Source organism: Rhipicephalus sanguineus, chromosome 11, assembly GCF_013339695.2.
Source record: "Rhipicephalus sanguineus isolate Rsan-2018 chromosome 11, BIME_Rsan_1.4, whole genome shotgun sequence".
Lineage (NCBI taxonomy): Eukaryota > Metazoa > Arthropoda > Arachnida > Ixodida > Ixodidae > Rhipicephalus > Rhipicephalus sanguineus.
In genome coordinates, this window is record NC_051186.1 from 114,358,108 (window position 1) to 114,380,881 (window position 22,774).

The window sequence follows — 22,774 nt, forward strand, 5'->3', positions numbered from 1 at the left end:
TCGATTCAGCGTCATCAACAACTTTCTGTACGAAGAGGCAACGCAAGAAAGTGCAGAGGAAAAAGCCCTGCTCTCAACAGCCATGTATCATTGCGTCATAGTCTTCTTTTGCGGTAAAAGAGACAATCGGCAATTGTAAACGGCAGAGGCGGAAAAGAGTAGGACATTTCATCACAAGAGCGCACTAGTTCAACTGCAAAAAAATCCATATTGCGTGCTTTAGAACGTTAGTGAAATATCATTGATCTTATGTGAATATAGTAGCCGTATAAGAAATGATTCCGATAACTCTCGCGCGGCAATGTCACACGTCATTTTCAACGCAACACGCCTTGAGCAGAACACAACATTATCGCATTTTCCAGTGTAGTGCTAAACGAGGGGCAGCACCAGTAGGCACAGCCACTCAGAGGTCGCTAATGTCTGTATACAAAGGCGTTGGTGTCAGAACAGTCGCTCCGTGAGCTACAATTCGAATAATAATAATGTTTGGGGCTCTACAATACAAAACCAGGATGTGAGAACCACGCGCTACATTCCCTGCGTATGCCCATTTTTTTCTTCTTGATTTCCATCAAGGTACCTTGATCTAGCGGGTGTGATGCACACGTGTGCATAGCAGCCGTTCATTCCCTGACCTACTCTGCTCTGTTCTTGCCACTTAAGGTGACACCTATCATTTTACTTTCCATTGAGCCACTACAATTATATAACATCAATAAAACAGCATTCAACGAGCACCACGTGACTCCTTGCAGCGAAGTCATAATACAAAGACGTCTACAACATTATTGAACACCAAATGCAGAGGAAAGACGACCGGTACATTTTGTTCTTCTAAAGCCAATAATGTGAAGCCGTAACCACTAAGGGCAGAAAACCGGGTCACTATTGATCAACAGAGCACATTCATAGAACAGAATTTAGTGTACAAAAGTATCCGCTGTACACAGTTATTGAAGAAATATTGGCCCGTTGTAAAGTATATAGCTGAATAAAAATGTCTCGGAAACTCTACGGCGATATTGGTACGGCCCCTTCCCAGAAGAGTAGTCAATATTAACGCAGCATGTCTCTTGAAAATTGTACTGTGCTTTGCTAAATAATTCCGAGTTCCAACGGGTACAGACCACTCATCAACTTTAATGCGATTAGTAACACACCGCCGTGTCTGGCATATATTGCCGTGCACCAACGTTTCAATATTTCCATCTGACCGTTTCACGTGAAACGCTGTTACACGTGTCCTGCGCCAGGCCGGCACAGCCCTCGCCGGCTGCATCATGATTGTTTTGGACACAATAATAATGACAACATACAATAATGCCAATGAAAGTATAGGGGATGTTATTTGTAGTAATCAGGATATAAATGTGGAGCAAGTAAAGTGGTCGAAAAGTTAACTTGCCGTCGGCTGCGACTGAACCTGCGACCTATGAATCACACGTCCGATGCTCTACCACTGAGCTACGGCGTTGGCCATCCTCCCGTCCGCTTTATGGGGTATATATGTGCAATATAAACCTATAAGTATTAGTAAGTGCCGATCAAAGCCATAGCGGAGAGTGTGGAGCACTCTTCTGCATCACGTAGCACGTGATCTTTTTACGAGCTGGCTACTGGCCAACAATCCCTCGCATACTACCTGAAGGCATCAAGTCTGCCAGAGCAAGAGCCTTGCTGTGAATAAAGGAAACAAGATGACTTTTATGGGCTCGTTTTTAGACACAGTAATAATGAGAAATAACCGGCAATAAGACCAAGGAAAGTATAGCGGATGCTATTTGTAGTAATTAGGATATAAATGTGGAGAAAGTAAAGTGGACGAAAAGTTAACTTGCCTTTGGCCGGGACCGCACCTGCGACCTTAGAAGCACACGTCCTATGCTCTATCACTGAGCTACGGCGTCGGTCATCCTCCCATCCACTTTATGAGGTCTATATGTACATTTAAACCTCGATGTATTAGTCAGTGCGTATCGCAGCCATACCGGCGAGTATGGAACACTTTTTAATGTGCACGGGTCTCAAAAATTCTCGCCTCCCTCTAAAATGAAGCGCCACGACTCTTGATTCCAGCAAAGCTCATACTTCAGAAGAAGCACTGGTAACTACAGTTGGGCGAAGAATACAATCACCACTTCGCCCCCGCGAACTTCAACCAAAAATTTCGTGATTCTAAGCAACGGATCGAGTGCACATGTGAAGCCTCAAAAATAAATCAGGTCGTGGGGTTTAGCGCACTCCTAAAATTTTTAACATATGGTACAACACGTCCGATGAAAAAGGGACAAGTTTTTCGTCTGCATTATCAATAACAATGTTTTGATTGTTTACAATTTGACAACAAATTATTTTGGTATATTCAATTTGCAGCCTAATGTCACCTAACCTTGCAATTGAGTTTGCGTTTGTTATAGTACTGTTAATTGCGCTTGTTATACTTTACTTTTTCTCTGACTCTGTGCTTGTCAGCATACAATTTCCTTGTTCTTTGTGATATCCTCTTTCCAGCCTGAATCCCCCTCGGTCCCCAAAATGTCCGTCCTGATGGAAGTCCGGCAAGTGTTTATTCTAGTGCAAAAGTTATGGCTGTTTGTTTTAGCTCAATAGCGTTAGAGAGCTCGCTTCGCAGAAATATTGACGAGGGTGTCGGCGTGGTTAGTTGTGAGCGAGAAAACGAGATAGATGCAGATGAAGCAAAAAAAAAAGAAACTGGTTTTCGTGGGAACCGAACCAGGTACTTCTGCCTGGCATGCAGGGACTCAGCCACGGCGCCATGCCATATGAATGCAATGTAGCGCGGGGAGTGTCCTTAACGTATGTAATATTGACGCGTGGTAGGCTGGTAACCGTAGTGGCCAGCCCCTTGAAAGAGAACAACGAAGTTGATCGGTGTGCGCGCGCTTTTGGGTGTCGGCCTTGTTCTAGAGTAAACGTTCCGGTTTTGAATCTTCGCACTGTGTCTTTTCCATCTATCAGTAAGGCTAGTGGCATTTTCTGGTGGAGGTGCTGGGTACGGTAGATGATATGGTCTCCAGAGCCTACCCCAGACGCAAGCCCGCCGAATAGTCCGACCGAGCTTACCCTTGTGCACGTACGTACCAGTCGTCGTCTCCAGGGCTTCCAGCCACAGCACAGTTTGCAACCTCAACGCACGCGAACTATGAATCAAACACCGCCTAATGCTACCGTTAACGCTACCAAGCACCTGCGCAGCTCGTCGTCAACCAAACCAGGACGCCGAAGACATTTCACGGAGCTGCTTTCTAGGATGCCGACGACTGGCTTGAGCACTTCGACCGGGTTGCCATCATCAACGACTGGACCCAAGAGCGTAATCTACGCTATGTGTACTGCGCTCTCGAAGATTCAGCAAAAACAAGGTTTGAAAACCATGACGCAACGCTAACGTCGTGGGATGAGTTTCGTCGGCAGTTCCTCAGCACCTTTGCCAGAGTGGACAGGAAGGACAGAGCTTAGTGTGCGATGGAGGCCAGAGTTCAAGGCCCAAACGAAAGGGTAACAACACACGTAGAGGACATAGATCGGCTTTTCAGGCGTGCGGACTCCTATGTGACTGAAGCCAAGAAAGTTCGTCACCTGATGCGGGGTGTCAAGGAAGAAATTTTGCCGGCCTCATTCGAGACCCGCCTGCGACACTTGCGGAGTTCCCCGATGAAGCCACTGCCATGGAGAGAGCCCTTCAACAGCGTGCCAGGCAGTATAACACCGATGTCGTGCAATCAAACGAGGTCGCTTCTATCACTCTCGGCAAAGACATCGGCTCCTTGCGAAGGCTCATCAGGGCTGTCATCAAGGAGGAACTACAAAAGATGCAGGTGACTGCTCCGCCTGTAGGGCAGCTCTCCGTTGCGGAGATGGTTCGCGCCGAGGTACATCATGCTGTCCACGCTCCCCAACACTACGTGGTGCCACAACAATGGCAGTGCGTCGAAATGAGCAACGTGGAAGCATTCCGTCGTCCTCCATCGAGCAGTACTCCCGGCGTGGTGCACCCCGCTCAGCAAATGGAAGTCGGCTACAGTCCTCGCAACCCACCGTTCATCGCCGAAGCAAGACCAAGGAAAAGCGATGCCTGGCACACGCCGCACCACAGGCCCCTTTGTTTTCATTGTGGGGAAGCCAGGCACATCTACCGAACGTGTTCTTACCGCCGTGTCGGTCTCCGTGGATTTTCGCCGAATGCCCCTGGCCCGCGACCTGGTGAGTGACCACTGGAAATAGAGAACTTCGTCTTGAATCGTTGCAACGTGGAGCATCGATGGCATGAGCCCCGTTCATCATCTCCTGCTCGTTATAGGTCCCCATGCCCAGCCTTTTCACGCGGCGCTTCGATAAGCCGCTCGCCCAGTCCTGCAGGTCGGGAAAACTGAGTTCAGCGACCTCCGGAGGTGAGGCTGCTGATGCACTGACTATCCTGTAGACTGCACTGAATATCCTTCATTACGACGACACCGACGACAGAAAAGAGACACACAGACGCAGCCAGAAGTGGTAACGACGAAGTAACGGCGCTAATCGATACTGGAACAGACACTTCAGTTATGAGCATGGACCTTACCTGCAAGCTGAACAAGGTCTCTACACAGTGGACCGGCTCGCAGATTCGGACGGCAGGAGGCCATGTTCTAACTCCGCGGGGAGATGCACAGCACGAGTAAGCATTCGTGGGTTTACGTATCTGGGAGATTTCATGATACCGCCGAATTGCTCGAGGGACATAATTCTCAGAATAGACTTCGTGCAGGCTAACGGAGCTGTGATTAACTTGCAAGAATCGCAGGTAGCGTTTTCCACGGCGTACGCCTTAGCGCGTAGCATTTCTGACAGTTATGCCAATGCCTTGAGGATTGTCGACGACAACGTCGCGTTACCGCCGAAGAGTAGCGTATTGACCCTGGTAACCTGCGACGTATTCGACGAATATGACGACTATGAAGGCATTGACCAGGCAAAGATTCCTCTGTTGCTCAAACGGAACAGTTCTGCTGACAAACTTCAGTAATGAATTTCAGCACGTTCGTCAAGGCACCGCTGTCGCCCTCCTCAGCGGTATCGCCGACTTCTCCGACATCGGTACGTTAGAGTTGATTTCATCGGATGCAGTAACTTCTGCTAATCTAGGCAGCCGCATTCACGTTAATGCTGGCTTGTCAGATGCGCAAAAGAAGAGCCTGCTATGCATTATTACAGACTTCTCGGGTGGCGTTTCCGCAGCATCGAAAGTTCAGCGCAATTCCGTGACCAAACACCGCATTGTTACGGAAGAGTGGGCGCGGCCTCTTCGCCAGCATCTATACCCTGTGTCCCCAAATGAGAGGGAGGCAATTAAGCGTCAAATTCAGGAAATACTGACTGATGACGTCATTCAACCGTCTACAAGTCCGTGGACGTCACCTGTGGTACTAGCAAAGAAAAAAGACAACACACTTCGCTTCTGCGCTGACCACCGACGACTTAACAGAGTCACCAAACGCGATGTTTATACCCTGCCGCGGATTGATGATGCCTTGGACCGTATACGCATTGCTCAGTTCTTTACATCATTAGACCGCAAGTCAGGATACTGGCAAATTGAGGCTGACGAGGGCGACCGTGAGAAAACTGCGTTCGTGACTCCTGACGGTCTATACGAATTTAAAGTACTGCCTCTCGGTCTCTGTTCCGCTCCCGCCACATTTCAAAGAATGATGAACACTGTGCTCACTGGTCTAAAGTGACAGACGTGTAGTATATACGTCGTTGTGTTCTCAAGCACGTTCGGCGAACACCTCACACGGCTAAAAAGCGTACTCACAGCAATACACAAGGCAAACCTGACTATCAAGCCCGAGAAGTGCTGCTTTTGCTACCAGGAACTCAAGTTTCTCGGCCACGTGGTGAGCCCTGACGGTGTTCGACCAGATCCAGACACGCTGACTGCCGTTGCCGAGTTTCCTCGTCCTGAAGACAAGAAGGCTGTTCAGCGGTTCCTTAGCCTTTGCGCCTACTACCATCGTTTCGTTGAAGGATTCTCCAAAATTGCGGAACCTCTTACCAGAATAACGCGACAAGATGTACCCTTCGTGTAGACGGAAGAACAACAACAAGCCTTCGTAAAGTTACGCAAGCGACTTCAAACAGCTCCAGTCCTGGCATGTTTTGACGATTCTGCGGAAACTTAGGTTCAGACGGACGCCAGAAACGTAAGACTCGGAGCTATTCTAGTACAATGGCAGGACGGCGCAGAACGTGTGATCGCTTACGCGAGCCGCAGTCTCACAAAAGCAAAGGCCAACTGCTCTACCACAGAAAACGAGTGCTTAGCAGTCGTTTGGGCCATCAGCAAGTTTCGACCCTATCTGTACGGTCGGCCATTTCGAGCGGTCAGTGACCACCATTCGCTTTGTTGGCTTCCCAATCTCCAAGATCCATCAGGCCGCCTCGCTCGTTGGAGCCTTCGTCTTCAAGAGTACGACATTACTGTCGTCTACCGACTCGGACATAAGCATACCGATGCTGACTGCCTATCGCGTGCCTCTATTCCCGTGACATCATCTGCCATGGAAGAAAGTTTGCAGTGTCTTGGCTTCGTCGACGTGGTGCGGATGGCTCAACATCAACGTGAGGACACTGAGCTGCTTCCAGTCACCCGCTATCGTCATGGAGCTGACGTTGTCGTCCCACGCCCGCTCTCACAAGGACTGACACTCTATTGCCTACGGAACAATGTTCTCTACAAGAAAAATTTCTAGAACAGCCAGGAAACTTTTCTCCTTGTCGTTTCGACGGCACTGCGTGGGGAAGTTTTGCAGGCGTGCCACGACGACTACTCTGGCGGTCACTTAGGCTTTGCGAGGACATGAGCGCGCATACGCCAAAAATACTTCTGGCCACAGCTATATTCGTCAGTTCAGCGCTATGTCAGGACCTGCCGTGACTGTCAGAGGCGTAAAGTTCCACTCGTCAAGCCTGCCCGCTTCCTCCAGCCTTTGGATCCGCCTCCAGTGCCCTTCCAGCAAGTGGGAATGGATCGTCTCGGTCCATTTCCTACGTCATCCTCGGAAAACAAATGGATAATCGTCGCTACCGACTATCTAACTCGCTATGCGGAGACCGCATGGCGAGCATCCGCAGTTGCCCTGTGTCCAGGGCAGCTGCGGTCAAAGTCGCCAGATTCTTCGTCCACGACATCGTGTTGCGTCACGGTGCACCTACTGTTCTCATCACTGATCGCGGTGCAGCATTTACTGCGGAGCTATTGCAACACGTCGCCAAGCTAACGCACACCAACCACCGCAAGACCACAGCCTATCATCCCCAAACCAACGGTTTGACGGAGCGATTAAACAGTACACTGGCCGACATGCTGTCTATGTACGTGGATGTGGAGCACAAAACGTGGGATGAAATTTTGCCGTATGTGACGTTTGCTTATAATACAGCTGCGCAAGAGACCAACGAGCGTACACCATTAGAGCTTGTTTACGGACGTCGTGTCACAACACCGTTAGACGCCATGCTCCCAATAGAACACGACACGAGCAGAAATGACAGCGTTGACGACTTCATTCAGAAAGCCGAGGAAGCTCGCCAGCTTGCTCGGAACCGCATTTGCACGCAGCAGGACAACGACGCTCGCCGTTACAACATGGGCCGACGGAACGTTCATTACCAGCTGGGTGACTACGTGTGGGTGTGGACACCTATCCGACATAGTGGGCTCTCGGAGTTGTTACGATGCTATACTGGCCCTTACGAAGTTGTGCGCTGCCACAGTGATCTGAATTACGAGATGGTGCCCCAAAGCTCTGACCCGAGTTTGAGCCGCCGACGTCCACGTGCTGAGGTTGTTCACGTCGTACGGATGACGCCATACCATTTCCGCGAGTGATAACTGACACTTCGAAGCCTCTTCGAATATTGTACTGAGTTACCTTGGTTTTTTGTGTCCTTCACGGTACCACCTTTCTCCATAGTGCTCTCCTCTTGCACCCTGAACCCATCGAAGAGGGGAGGAATTGACGCGAGGTAGGCTGACAACTGCAGTCGCCAGCCTCTTGAAAGAGAACAATTAAGTTGATCGGTTAGCGCGCGCTTTTGGGTGTCGGCCTTTTTCTAGAATAAACGTTCCGGTTTTGTATCTTCGCCCTGTGTCTTCTCCCATCTATCAGTTAGCCTGGTGACAAAATTGCCGTAGGACCGCACCAGGCATCAAAACATATGAACTATGCAACGAGTTGTTAGTTTAGTAGTTAGTTTCAAGGCCTACCACTCGCAAAGCACACAGGCATAAATAATCATCATTATCAGCAAAAGCATCAAAAACGTGTGCAGCTGCAGAGATGCGCGTGTTTCTATGTGGACGCGTAGTGGGTACTTTGTCAATTCGCAAAGGGAAGAATTATGTCTCAGGGGGCGCTTCGCAACTGTTCATGCAGTATGCATTCTAGTATACTTTCAAACGGCCAGTACACACGCACTGACGTTCCACTCCTTGCGGCACGGTTGAGGCGTCTACCAAGAAGCGATGCCAGGCTTGCGTTCACGAAGGCGATGCGAACGGATCCCAATTGCGCTTTCGTGTTCCGCAATTCAAGCCGAAGCTCAAGCGCCATGCAAGGGTTTAAAGAAAGTACTACATTGCGTCTGTCTGGAATATTGCGCAAAAAGGCTAAAGGGCATGACAGGACGAGGACAGTCTCGTTAACAATGTGGGACAGGACACCCCAAACGTCAGTATCAGGACACGACAAACACCGCGTTTGTGGTTTCCTGACTTCCTCTTCGTTGTTGCACGCTTTTTCTTTTTAGAATGACTAGTTCTCTTGCTACCGAAAGATGTCGCAGAGAGCCCACGCAACAGCTAATTTCCTTAGAGGGATGCTGAAGTGGTTTTACAATTTGGTAAAACTTGTTAACAAGGATTTGTCGACGATGGCGTAATTTTTTTCGCTGTTGTGGCAGCAGGAGCTTTAAAATACGCGAAAGAAAAGTTCGTCTTGTTCCCCCCAAACAAGCGCGCCAAAAGTCTGGGCGTGGAAATGAACTAACCGTAACTACGTCGTAGTCGGTAGTTTTGGCCACGGTGGTAGAAAAGCAGGTGGCCCGACGCGCCGCTCCGCCAATGCTTCCCTTTAATTTTTGCTGCATCGGATATCGAAATATGAAAGCCACAACGTATGTAGTGCTCGGCTTGATCAGTAGCCATTGATTGATTAAGGTTGGTCACATCTTCCCAAAAGCAAAAATAAAGACTTGAGATCATATGTGTTTTCATTTGTAGATGTGTACAATAAACCTTTCGTACATTACGGAAATACTTCGTCGCACTTGTTACAGCCACGCTGCTTTCGCGTAAGAGCGTTTACGTTTGCGCAGTGCTGCAAACTGTGAAAACAATGTCAAGGATAACTTGCGTTATTGAGTATTGTAATTTACAACCCTGATAGAACGCAAGACAGAAACACACGCACCGCAGCGCGGTGTGTGTGTTTCTTCCTTCTGTGCCATCTCCTTTCCACAATTCATTATTTAATCATGTAGTAATGATTAAGCCACTATACCTACGCGTCTAACCTGCAATTCAAGCCCAGATGTTGTGAATTCGCTTCAGATTACGATTAGCTTACTGCTAATGTGACGAAACAACGACATTTATGGCGCACTTAATGAGGTGAGCTGAACAGAGAAACGTTCTTGAATTTCTTAGCAATGTTTCTATCCACAGTCGTCCGCCGCATCAAGGAGATCTAGGTACCGCGTGTGCTGTCAACTTGGTCTCTAGCTTCTATATAAACAGCACAAAGTTCTGAGCTGAGTTGTAAATGTGGCTATTCAGCCATGTGTGCAGGAAACTAGCCGTGGTTTTAAGAACATTGATAGCAAGTGAGCAGTCACACGCTTTTTCAATGTCATGCAAGTGTACGAGACATTTTGCTAAACTGAATATCGACTGCCATCACATGCGCCCACTCAGTCATTCAAACAAACATTCGCCTAAAATCCCAACTACGAACAGCAGTCGACAACATATACGAATACGACATTGCATTTGTAAAATCACCCAACCACACAAAATGAAATATACAAATCACTTGAAATAGCGCAGATGTCATAATGAAGAAACTGATGGGCCACGTCGCGCAGGCAGGCTCATGGAATCTTTGAAAATTCAACTTACAGTGCAACAATAGCACCACAGGGCCGCTAAATATTGCCACGCCCACTTCTTGTCTTGTTTTGATGTATTCGGGTTTGACCGGCAGGGGAGGTTATCAACGCCCGACGCTGTCCGCGAAGATTCTCGAACACGCCTTTCGCAGGGCTTTCCTGCAGACGTTTGCAAGCCTCGTCAGAAAAGAAAGGGCCGCAGCCTTGCCAGAGACACGGGTCCAACTTTCAAATGAAAGTGTTGCCATCTTCGGAGAGGAAAAGACCAGACTGCTCCGCCACGCTGACCCAGCCATGCCTGAGGACAAGAAAGTCAGGTTGCTCATGCGAGGGGTAAAGCAAGAGCTCTTCGCTGGGCTGATGCGGAACCCACCCTCGACAGTCCAAGAATTCGTCTCAGAGCTGACGACGATTGAGAAGACGCTGGAAATGCGCAACCGCCAGTATAATCGCCGATCGATTCAAGGCAGCCCAGCTGTTCATGCCGTCGGCTCCGACGACCTGCGTGAAACGATCCGAGCGATCGTGCGGTAAGAACTGCGCAAGCTGTTACCCTTACCACAGCCTGACATTGCCTCGATCGCTGACATCGTCCGAGAGGACTCGGGCATCCCCGAGTCAGCGCAGCCGCAGCTGCAAGCAGTGAGCTATGCCGGTGCAGCCAGACGCAACACCCCCCTCCTTGCCCACGTCAAGACGCCGCGCCGCCCCAGCAGTTCCGCCGCCAGGCACCACCGCCGCCGCCACCGACGTCATACCGCCCGCCAGCCGGCCAGCTATCCACGCCGAGGAAGACCGACGTTTGGCGCGCCCCCGACCATCGCCCACTCTGCTACCAATGCGGGGAGCTGACCACACTTACCGCCGCTGCCAGTACCGACAGATGGGACTGCGTGGGTTCGCCATCGGCGCGCCGCGTCCACAGCGAGGGGAAGACCGCGCGACATCGCCGACTACCTCGCGGGAACGCAATGGACGCCCCGACAACCATCCCGTTCGCCGTCGCCAGGCCGCTACGTCTCCCCCCAACGCCGACGACGCACTGGCCCAACGCGAGGCTGGTCACCCAGCCCGTATCCGGAAAACTAAGGTCAGCAACTGATGGAGGTGCGGTTCCTCCGCCGCCGACGACAACGCCGGAGCGAAATCTAAAGAACACGCCGCAAGCCGAACGAAGCCCTCACGTCGAAACTTCACGGCCCGAAGAATAGCTGACGACGCAACGTCGAAGCAGCAGCACAAACTGACGTATCCGTGTTCCGACGCCGCGACCAAATCGAAACGGTAGGCGACGAACGAGCGACCTCGACGTTCTCATCGACGGCCACAACGTCACCGCTCTCGTCAATACTGGAGCCGACTATTCTGTCATCAGTGGACCGTTCGCGACGAAGCTGAAGTAAGTAAAGACCGCTTGGGAAGGCCCCGAAATCCGGACAGCTGGAGGTCACCTAGTAACGCCGGCAGGAATCTGCACAGCGAGGGTCTCCATCATAAACCGGATTTATCCCGCAAGCTACGTAGTCCTTCAGCGTAGCTCCCGAGATGTCATCCTTGGTATGGACTTCTTAGGCCTTCATGGTGCAGTCATCGACCTCAGATCCAAGTCGATAACACTATCTACAGGAAAAGCATTACCGCGGTGCACGCCGCCGGGGAAGCATGCCTTGAATGTGCTGGAAGACCAGGTCACCATTCCCCCTCGCTCCAGCGTCATCATTTCCGTCGGCTCTCAGAAAGTAGCAGACCTGGAAGGCGTCGTTGAAGGCGACCAGCAACAGTTGATTAACCGCGAGATTTGCGTCGCAAGAGGAATAACAGAGTTGCGGGGAGGCAAAGCAACAGTGATGCTCACAAATTTTAGCAACGAGTATAAGGACGTAAACAAAGGCACGACAGTCGCCTACATCAAAGAAATTGTGGCAGCCACCAATGATTTGCCCCTACCAACGAACTAGGCTCCTCAACCAGCTTTCGACGTCAATCCTAGCCTTCCGAAACATAAACAAGAACAGCTCAAAACCCTGCTCTTGAAATACAGGGACTGCTTTTCGTCATCGTCAAGAATCCGCCAGACCCCAGTCGCAAAACATCGCATCATAACAGAGGAAAATGCCAGGCCACTCTGGCAGAGCCCGTACAGAGTTTAGACGCGAGAACGCGAATCCATAAAGAAACAAGTCGACGAAATGCTACGCGACGACATCATCCAGCCGTCGAACAGTCCATGGGCGTCACCTGTGGTGTTAGTGAAGAAGAAGGACGGAACGCTATGCTTCTGCGTCGATTATCGCCGCCTGAACAAAATCACGAAGAAGGACGTCTACCCTCTCCCACGGATAGACGATACCCTGGATCGACTCTACAACGCGAGGTACTTTTCCTCGATGGACCTCAAGACCGGCTATTGGCAAATCGATGTCGACGAGAGAGACCGGGAGAAGACTGCCTTTATAACAGCAGACGGCCTCTTCGGGTTCAAAGTTATGCCATTTGGTCTTTGCTCGGCACCTGCGACGTTCCAGCGCTTTATGGACACCGTGCAGGCTGGATTGAAGTAGCAGACTTACCTTGTGTACTTGGACGACGTCATTGTGTTTGCCTCAAGCTTCGACGAACACCTCCGGCGCCTTGACGCTGTACTACAAGCAATCAAGACCTCTGGCCTCTCCTTGAAGCCTGAAAAGTACCGCTTTGCATACGAGGAGCTACTGTTTTTGGGTCACGTGATCAGCAAGGGTGATGTTCGTCCAGACCCGCGGAAAACAGCTCCCATCGCTGCCTTCCCGCCCCCCACCTTCACGAAGGCCGTGCGCCATTTTCTCGGCTTGTGCGCCTACTACAGGCGCTTCGTCAAGGAATTTTCACGAATTGCCGAACCGCTAACTCACCCCACGAAGACCGACGTGACATTCAAGTGGGAAACGGCGCAAATCGAAGCATTTGAAGAACTGAAACGACGCCTTCAGATGCCTCCGATACTAGCGCATTTCGACGAATACGACGATACGGAAATCCACACCGACGCAAGCAGCGTAGGACTCCGGCGCTGTCCTTGTGCAGAAGACTGACGGGCCGGAAGGGGTCATCAGTTGTGCTAGCCGGTCGCTATCAAAGGGAGAAACGAACTATTCAACAACAGAAAAGGAGTGCCCAGTGATCATCTGGGCTGCATCCAAGTTTCACCCCTACCTCTACGGCAGGCCCTTCAAAGTTGTGAGCGACCACCACGCATTGTGTTGGCTAGCTAACTTGAAGGACCCTTCAGGTCGCCTCGCACGGTGGAGCCTACGACTTCAAGAATTCGACATTACCGTCGTTTACAAGTCCGGAAGAAAACACTCCGACGCTGACTGCCTGTCTCGCGCCCCCGTCGACCCACCGCCACAGGACGACAAGGAGGACGACTCCTTCTTGGGAATCATAAGTGCCGACGACTTCGCCGAACGACAACGAGCGGATCCAGAACTCAGGGGCCTTGTGGAGTACCTCGAGGGCAGGACCACCGTTGTTCCAAAGGTGTTCACGCGGGGACTGACGTCGTTTTTCTTGCGCAACGGTGTTCTCCTAAAGAAGAACTTCTCACCGCTTCGAGCCGATTGCCTTCTCGTGGTACCCTCGACATTGCGGCCAGAGGCCCTCCAGGCTCTGCACGACGACCCGACTTCTGGACACCCGGGTGTTTCTCGCACGCTAGCAAGAATACAGAAGTACTACTGGCCGCGCCTTTCCGCCGACGTCACTCGTTACGTAAAGACCTGCCGGGACTGTCAGCGACGCAAGACACCGCCCACTAGGCCAGCCGCACTTCTGCAGCCTATCGAGCCACCTCGACGGCCGTTCCAGCAAATCGGGATGGACTTACTGGGGCCGTTCCCAAAGTCGACTTGCGGAAATAAATGGATCGTCGTGGCTACCGACTACCTCGCCCACTACGCCGAAACGAAAGCCCTGCCCAAAGGCAGTGCCGTTGAGGTAGCCAAGTTCTTCGATGAGAGTATCGTCCTTCGACACGGCGCCCCAGAGGTCCTCATCACCGACAGAGGTACGGCGTTTACTGCTCACCTAACTCAGGCAATACTGAGATACAGCCAAACAAGCCACCGCCGGACGACAGCGTACCACCCACAGACAAATGGCCTCACCGAGCGGCTAAACAAGACCATCGCCGACATGTTGGCCATGTATGTCGACGTCGAACACAAGAAGTGGGATGCCATCCTTCCGTATGTGACCTTCGCATAACACGGCCGTCCAAGAAACGACGCAGATGACGCCGTACAAGTTGGTCTACGAAAGGAGCCCGGCGACGACGCTCGACGCCATGCTACCCAACGTCGCCGACGTAGAAAATCTCGATGCCGCCGCTTACATACAACGTGCCGAAGGAGCTCGGCAGCTCGCCCGCCTGCGGATCAAGACCCAGCAGCACACCGACAGCCGTCGCTACAATCTTCGACGACGCTTCGTGGAATACCAGCCCGGCGACCGTGTTTGGGTCTGGACGCCGATACGCCGTCGTGGGCTTAGCGAAAAACTCCTTCGGCGATTCTTTGGGCCATATAAGGTTCTTCGACGTCTCGGCGCTCTTTACAACGATGTCATCCCGGACGGCATTACAAACTCCCAGCGACGCCGCGCACGACCTGAAGTCGTCCATGTCGTGCGCCTTAAGCCGGGACTAGCATCGGGACGATGCTTTTTCAGAGGCGGGCAATGCTACGCCCACTTCTTGTCTTGTTTCGATGCATTCGGGTTTGACCGGCTGGGACGGTTGTCAACGCTCGACGCTGTCCACGAAGCAGTGTTCGAGAAGCTTCGCGGCTGTAGAAGATCGTTTTGTTAAGATTGCGCCCCGCACGCGAATGTTCCAGCTTTGTCTAGAGATAAACGCCGCCACCAGCGATATTGCTGGAAAGTTCGATAGCGCCTGTATAAAAGCCGACGCGCTTGACCGCTTGTCAATTGATCGACGGTCGACGCTCTTTTCGCCGCTATCAGTGTACTGCTGTAGTTCGATTTTCAGTTTCTCGGCCACAAGTTCGGCCAAATAAACAGTTTCATCTCGCACGTGCTGACTGTTGTCTTCAGCGACGTCACGACGACGTGACAATATGCATTCCGTCCTACAGAAACGTTTGTAATTTTATACCTAAAGCGTGGACAGTTCTCGCTCATGGAATGTGCAGCTACATCTAACAAGCCCAAGCAATATGTATTTTGTAGAAAATTAGAAACCAGACAATTTCCACTGCAACTTTCTCAATACTACTGTTATAATAAACAAAGAGTAATTATTATGTCCGTGTTTGTATTTCACATTTTAAATTGTCGTACTATACTCTTTTTCAGTCTCCACCGCAATTAAGCCCCGCTACCGCTGGTCAAAGTGGGGTAAGTTCTCTATCGAAAGGCAAACTTTGTTATCCTTGACGCTCAAAGAACCTAGTGCATAACATCCACCTGCTGTGCAGTGTAAAGCAGACTCACAACACGAGAGTGGGCAATCACACTGGTATTCAGGATGTGTTACTCATGTAGCTGGTGAATTACCTATAGCAACCATCATGCAACACGTATGAAACAGGACTAAGGAACAGGACGCACGACCTTGCAAAGGAGAATGTTTCAAGATCATTTGTGATCGCCTTTTGGCGCGAAATCACAAGACACGGGAGGATCACGTTTAACTCTCAAGTGAGATTTATTACGTCACACCGTTTTTTCACATACAAATACGTTATGCGCAACTATCCTCGGCTACTAAACCGAATGTCGTGGGCTGGATAATGGCCGCGGCACTCGCATACCGACGGGCTGAGATATAGAGGCCCGTGCACTAGTGATGCAGAACTAACGGCAAATTGACTATCGATAGTATCGATAGTTCTTTTGAAACTATCGATAGTGTAAACAAACTATCGATAGTGCTACTATTGAAAATTTATCGATAGTGCAATCGGTAGTGCCATCATTTATATTACTATAGCAATATTATTCGGGTTTCACGCGGCGGTTAGCAACGTTTGACACAGACCGCGCCGTAATGTGTGAGGAGCTTCACAATTGTTTGAGATCATTCTGTTAAGATTACACGCCGGACGCGAATAGTCAAGTTTATTCGAGAGCTTACACGAGCACCAGCGATAAAGCTGGAAGGTTTGATGACTGATGTATAAAGGACGACGCGTTCCACCGGTGATCAGATTACTGAACGGCCGACGACTGCTCCCGCCTAGGGATGGTCGATTAAAATTTTTAATCGATTAATCGTTAATCGTTAATCGATTTAGCCTTTAATCGATTAATTTCTTTCGGTGGAATAATTTAATCGATTAATCGATATTTTTATGGGTGCTTTAAAACCGATACCGCTTTGTTTGACAAGCATCGTTCGTGTTCGATATGCACCGAAATCTTTTTATCAGACGCGCTGACGATCGAAAATTCCCACTTTTGAAAGGTTCGACGACGAGCCCCTTGTGTACAGTGTACGCAAATTCCCACATTCGCACACTGGACACAAGGGGCCCGTCGTCGTTGGTTGATGTCGCGGATTCAAGCGTCTGTGGCCATCATCCATGGACTATTTGGCAGCAGGTCGTATTTTCTTGAAGCCTGCCTACTCGAGCTCATCGACACCGGAGGCGCGTTCGCGGACCACACTGGTTGGAAAGTCGCAGCTAAAACATGCATTGCGGCGGAAGGTGAGGAAATCCAAAGAAAGGTAAATGAGAGACGAGGAGGAAGAGAAATTAAATAAGACGCTCGCTCTCGTAAGCACGGCATGTTTTCTCGGTTTGTCGGTTAGATATTGTTGAAGCCCTACATAATACTGTAATTGCGGACTGACGCGATCTTTTCCTTGAGGTCACCCATGCAGAGATTACACAGAAACATACTGGCCTCAAACAGACCATCGGTACAGGCAACTGTGGGAAATAGTGTGACATGAGTTTCTGCCTCCCGGCTAGAATAAGCAGCAGCTGCGCCAGTATACTCCACAGGTTTCATCTGATCGTTGCCTTAACACGGCGCCACTCGCACCTTTTCAATCGTGGGTACAGCCTGAACTGTGAGCGCTATCTCATGTTTCAGACATTACAATATAAATTTCGTGACTGTCTTTCTTTCTTGTCACAGCAGGAGACGGGGGCCTCGAGCTGAAAGCTGTATTTCTCCCTAAGTGTTCGACCATAAATTATTACTAAGTGCTACAAGGTCACTCCTTCAATAGTAATGCACTGGATGCTAGACGTTCAGTAAACCGACGTGTAAAGTTACATAAATTACGTAACGGGTCTATAGGACCCTTTTCACAATTCGCGAGTGCGCATTCCTGCGCTACACTTTCTCTGAACTAATGGCAGCAACTTTCGTGCTTCAAGTAGAGACGACGTCGTAGTTGCACGTGCTGGCGTTTGTCTATTATGCGTGTTCGTGTCAAGAGAGCCGAGTCTACATCTTCCGCGTCCCAGCGCAAGCAAACCGCGCTTGAACTCTCTGTTTGAAGAAGTCACTAGCTGTCATTAATTGGACCAACTGCATCGCAAGAAAGCTAGCTGAACAATTATGAAAATGGTATAAACCCTATAAGACGGACAGTTGGGCTAGTTGGTGTAAAGCATAATAAAAATGGTTACTAGCGTCCTTGTCTTCTTTACGCTAGCAAACGTGTCTTATTATGTATATACGGAGTACCTACTCCTCTCCCCATCATCGTACTTCATTATGCTTTTTCCTCAGCTGCGTTTTCCCCGGTGCAGGTAGAAGGCAGGGGCGTACTAGCTCAGGCCACCCTCTCTGCGTTGTAATATATTTTCTCTCTCTCTTTCATTGGTAAACAATATTTTATTTGCTAAAGAGTAAAAGAGAACGGCACTAAGAACCAGTCAGGAAATAAGCAGCGCATATTACAATGCCGCACTTACACAAAAAACGAGTAAAATCTGAGGGTTGAATAAAATACAAAGAAAGTTGCGATTGACACTACAGGCGATGAAAACTAATCAAATGTAAGGAGAGATGCGTTTATGCGGCAATACGATGAAACAGCGCGGCGAAAAACGAACACGAACAAAATAAGCAACAAGACGATGCGCTGGCACGTGTGAAATTTACAGAAAAGAATAAACTTCTGTATTGAAAGATGGCGAATAGTCATGCTGCTAACTTTCTCAGCAGTCCCCTTTTGTTTTGTTTCATGGGGCTGCTGCTTTGAACCACATGTATTTTTCTACTGAGGGAAGAAATGTCAGTTGCCCGAGATGCTCGGGTGACAGCCGACACCTCCTTTGGGTCGCCACACATCCAGCATGCGAAAAAAGGCGCTAAATTTCTACTGACGTAGCAGGAATTGGCAAACACTCCATTGCAACGACAAACACATGATCTAGGCCAGTTCGCATGATGTGCCAAGTCTCAAGTGAATTCGGATTGGTGCGGCGATCGACTAGAGGGTTACTATAGCATGTCTTAAACTGAGAAGGCATTTGGTTCATCGGATCGTCCTCCAGTGCAACTGGTGCAACGCAGTTGCGTAGAAGTGCGCGTGGTGCGAGCAGCAGTAGTGTGAGCCGGAGAGAAGCGGGCAAGTTAATCTCTGCCTCGATGGGGTGGAGCCGCCTCCTGCCCGAGCTTGAAGCATTGGGGAGTGCTTGGAGTGGGACGCCGTACGCGACGGAGATCATGGCGACATCATATCTTTCTCTATGGGGTATGGCCGCCGCCACCTCCGGGGTCGTTCTGCTAGCGAAGGAATATGCGCTGTAGTGAAATTAGTGAAAGAGAGACGATGTGCACGGTATCTGCGTCTCAGGATTGCGCGCCTCGCAGTCATGCGGTCCGGCCAAGGGGCGAGGTTGGGGGGCGGGATTGGGAGGTGTCGTTATAGATTAATCGAATAGATTTAATCGATTAATTCGATTAATCGAGCGGCGGAAATCGATTACGGTTAATCGATTAATTGTGGACCTTTAATCGATTAATCAATTAAGCGTTCATCGATTTTACCATCCCTACTCCCGCCGCTATCTGTGCGCAGCATGTATCGCTTGTATTTTGAGTTTTGATTTTCTGGACACAAGTTCGCCCAAATAAAGAGCTCCGTATTTCCCAGTCTTGCTGCAGCATTCTTCACCGTCACAGCCACGTGACAATACTATCGATAGTGGTGTGAATAATGATGCGGTTGCTGGCCGGTCATATTGCCAAAATATTTTGATAGCCTACTACCATCTTCGCTTATTTATAAGCAATTTTTGGCAGAGAAATCAATTATTTCTACAGTCAAAATGGCGGACCATGTCCATCAATAAATTCGTATCAAAAAGCAACCAGTTACACCTTACAATTAACTTCATGGTATTTTTTTTTATTTTGAAACCATAAAATGCAGTATCGCTTTTAAGCCGCGCAGTCCTACTACATGGAAAGGGTTCATTTACGCTACAGCTAAACACTTTGACTTTATGATCATGTGTCAGCAACGCACCCTGGTGAAGAGTGATGTCAACTTTCTTCCCCTTCAGTCTGCTCCTCCGGCTCCACTATGTACCACGCGCGCGGAAAAGCAAGTTTATTCTGAAGTGAGTCCGCGCTGTTGATTTTATACTATCGATAGTACGATGGAATTTTTTACTATCGATAGCGCTATCGATAGTATTTTTCACCATCGGTAGTTCGACAGTGACTCAGCTCTCGGTAGTATCGATAGTACCATCGATAGTTCTGCATCACTACTGTACATGTTCGATGTCGGTTCACGTTAATGACATCAGATGGTTGAAATTTCCGGAGCACTTGACCAGGGCGTGCCTCATAATCACATCACTGTTTTGCACGTTAAATCTCAGATATTATTATTATTATTATTATTATTATTATTATTATTATTATTATTATTATTATTATTATTATTATTAGCAGCTATAACCGGCATGCGCAAATTATTATGTGATAACTGGTCCAGGGAAGAGACTCGAGGAACCGAATCTAAACAGCAGCACTGTGGGGTGTACTAGGCTAATCAACAAACCGACGCACTAGGAACAATTACACGTGGTGAAAATTAACAGGATCCTGTTACATTCGCTTAAGACGACTCGAAGACAAATGCCATCGAGTATTGGTATTCTATCGTGCACACTATGTCTGCGTTCAAAATTTATGCAATGAGGGTGGATTACTTATCATGTATTTATTCTAGTCGCACTAAGAATGTTTCAATATTTAAGTCAGTGAATACGTATTTTCTTTTATTGTCATCATAAACATCCATTCATTCATTTAGCTTTCACGAATCAACTTTGTCTAATAGTAAATACAACTGATAGATTACGTCGGTGTATGCATAACAATTATATACCGAGAACTACTTTGATAATATTGCAACTTCGGAGACTAATTTCAGCCCACATAAAAATTTAAGTTCCACAAATATTGCGTCAGAAAGTTCAGAACCATTTCGCGTACTTTGGCTGGGCCCCATCGGTCCTATAAAATTCGGTGTAACTTCGCTTGGTAAGATATTTGCACCTCAGAAGAGTGTCAAAATCAGGTTAAGCGGCAAATAATTATGTAGGCGCTATTAGACGCCACAAAATCTTTGACGCAACGGCGCGCTCATGTGGGAACTTGAATGCGGTACCGCCACCTGTATTTCACTTCTGCGCATTTTCTGCTTACTCGACGCCTTATTATCCGCCATGGTGGTCTAGTAGTTATGGTGCTCGACTGCTGAGCCGAAGGCAGCCGGGTCGATTCCTGGCCGCGGCGGCCACTTTTCAATAGGCCCGTGTACATAGACTTAGGTGCATGTTAAAGCACCTCAGGTGGTCTAAACTTCGTGCTCATATCCTGGATTTGGGACGCTAAACCAATATAAATTTTGACGATCAAACGTCTTCTTGTGATAAAAATGATCCTTTCGTTAATGTCACTTTGCAATTACCTGTCGCACCATTTATTTGCTGCAGTTATCTGGGGTAATTCGGTCAGCCCACAGTTTTAAAAATATTACGACACGGCTTAATTTACGTACGTGGCTATTCCATGATGTAGTCACGTTATCTGCTGCCTTCCGGTTATTGAAAATAAGGAGAGAATATTTACCAACTTCTAAAACAACAAGGGTGGGCGCTAAACTTATATTAGAGAGATGTAAATCGCTTTACAAAACAACCCGTTGGGCAGTTTCTATCTTACTATTTATTAAGCATTATTGTTTTTCTACTTACTGCTCATACTGCGAAATGCAAGAAACATGGCGGATCTCTCCGTCATATGAATCGATATAACGCGAAAGTGAAACGCGTCTGGACAGATGTGGTTGATTCTTTATATTGCATCGACATATGAGAGCTTGTACAATGTCTGTTGGTGTTTGGCACATATAACACCGCTAGATGTACGCGTGCCCACGTTGACGCCTAGTGGCATATCTCCGTACCGACGACGAATGATCATGATCATAACCCTTGTATCGCCATCTGATACGACATTCGCTGAAGTCTTCTGTGTTTATTTTCCCAGCGCAAGATAGGTCCTTTCTCCTTATCCTTGGCCACACCTGCTGGTCTGCCTAGATAATCGAGCATGAAATAAAGGTTGCTCTTCTTTCCCCATCGGATGTCGGCCTGTTTTTACATCAAATGCAGGTCAGCGATACATGGTGTCGGAAGCGCTTGACTTGCCCGACGATGCCCTAACGAGAGTCAAGTTTTGGGAGTTACGGCATTAAATGGGTCTTCTAAAGCCTCCAGACCCTCTTCGTATCACAGGTGATGTCTCCAAAAACTGGCAGCTATTTATGCAAGAGCTATTACCGTAGTGAAACCCCAAGACAGACCTCTGAGCGATGCTGCAAAGACGACACTACTGCTGACATTGGCCGGTGATGAACTTCTGGAAATCTCTCACAATTTCGTTTTTAATGAAGGTGAGAAGATTACAAGACCGTTGTAGAGAAGTTTGACGACTACTGGAGCGCAAAGACAAATGAAGTGTACGAGCGGTATGTTTTGCGGAAGAGAATGCAGGCACCAGGGGAGACGTTCGAACACTTTGTACGCGACGCGGGGAAGCAGGCCCAGCGATGCAATTTCGAAGGGTTGGCCGACTCCATGATCCGCAATCCAACAATAATTGGAATCCATAATGAGCCTTTAGGCACGAAGCTTCCCCAAGACAACGAGCTAACAATAGCCAAAGCAGAGCAAATGTGCAAGGCATTCGAAGCAGCAGCTGTTTTAAACAGGCGTTTAAAAAGTGAGCTTGAAGACAGCAAACATTTTGGATTAGCACTGATTGTAGAGAAGTGAAGTGTGGGCGTCGAATAAATTGAACTTTCAGGTTATGTGGTCTCTGAAAACCGGCGACTACCGATAAACGTTGAGTACAGCGATATTTCCACGTTCATTCATTCATTAGCAGAAAAGACGCCTTATGTGTGCAGTTTACTTAAGCATGAAGCAATTTTTGAATGGGTCCAAGCAACGCAAAATAATGGGCAGAAATATGCGAACGCCTAAGCAGGGGGCCAGTTCTGGCAATTTTCGACGTTCTAAATGAAAAGTCAGTTTCACCGCAAGGGCGAAGC

At 48.8% G+C, this 22,774-nt stretch overlaps 1 protein-coding gene across 16 annotated transcripts in view; it reads left to right on the plus strand.

The window, feature by feature from the left end:
• The window catches only part of LOC119374702 (cuticle collagen 2C), a 256,546-nt gene that overhangs the window by 144,425 nt on the left and 89,347 nt on the right, over positions 1 to 22,774 (plus strand). For 10 of the 16 annotated variants that reach the window (XM_037644880.1, XM_049411049.1, XM_049411050.1 and 7 more), the window contains one exon: positions 15,529 to 15,570. The exons of the other annotated variants lie outside the window; for them this stretch is intronic. In XM_037644880.1, the coding sequence (XP_037500808.1) occupies positions 15,529 to 15,570 (42 nt within the window). The remainder of the gene's footprint in view (positions 1 to 15,528; positions 15,571 to 22,774) is intronic. 16 annotated transcript variants of the gene reach the window in all.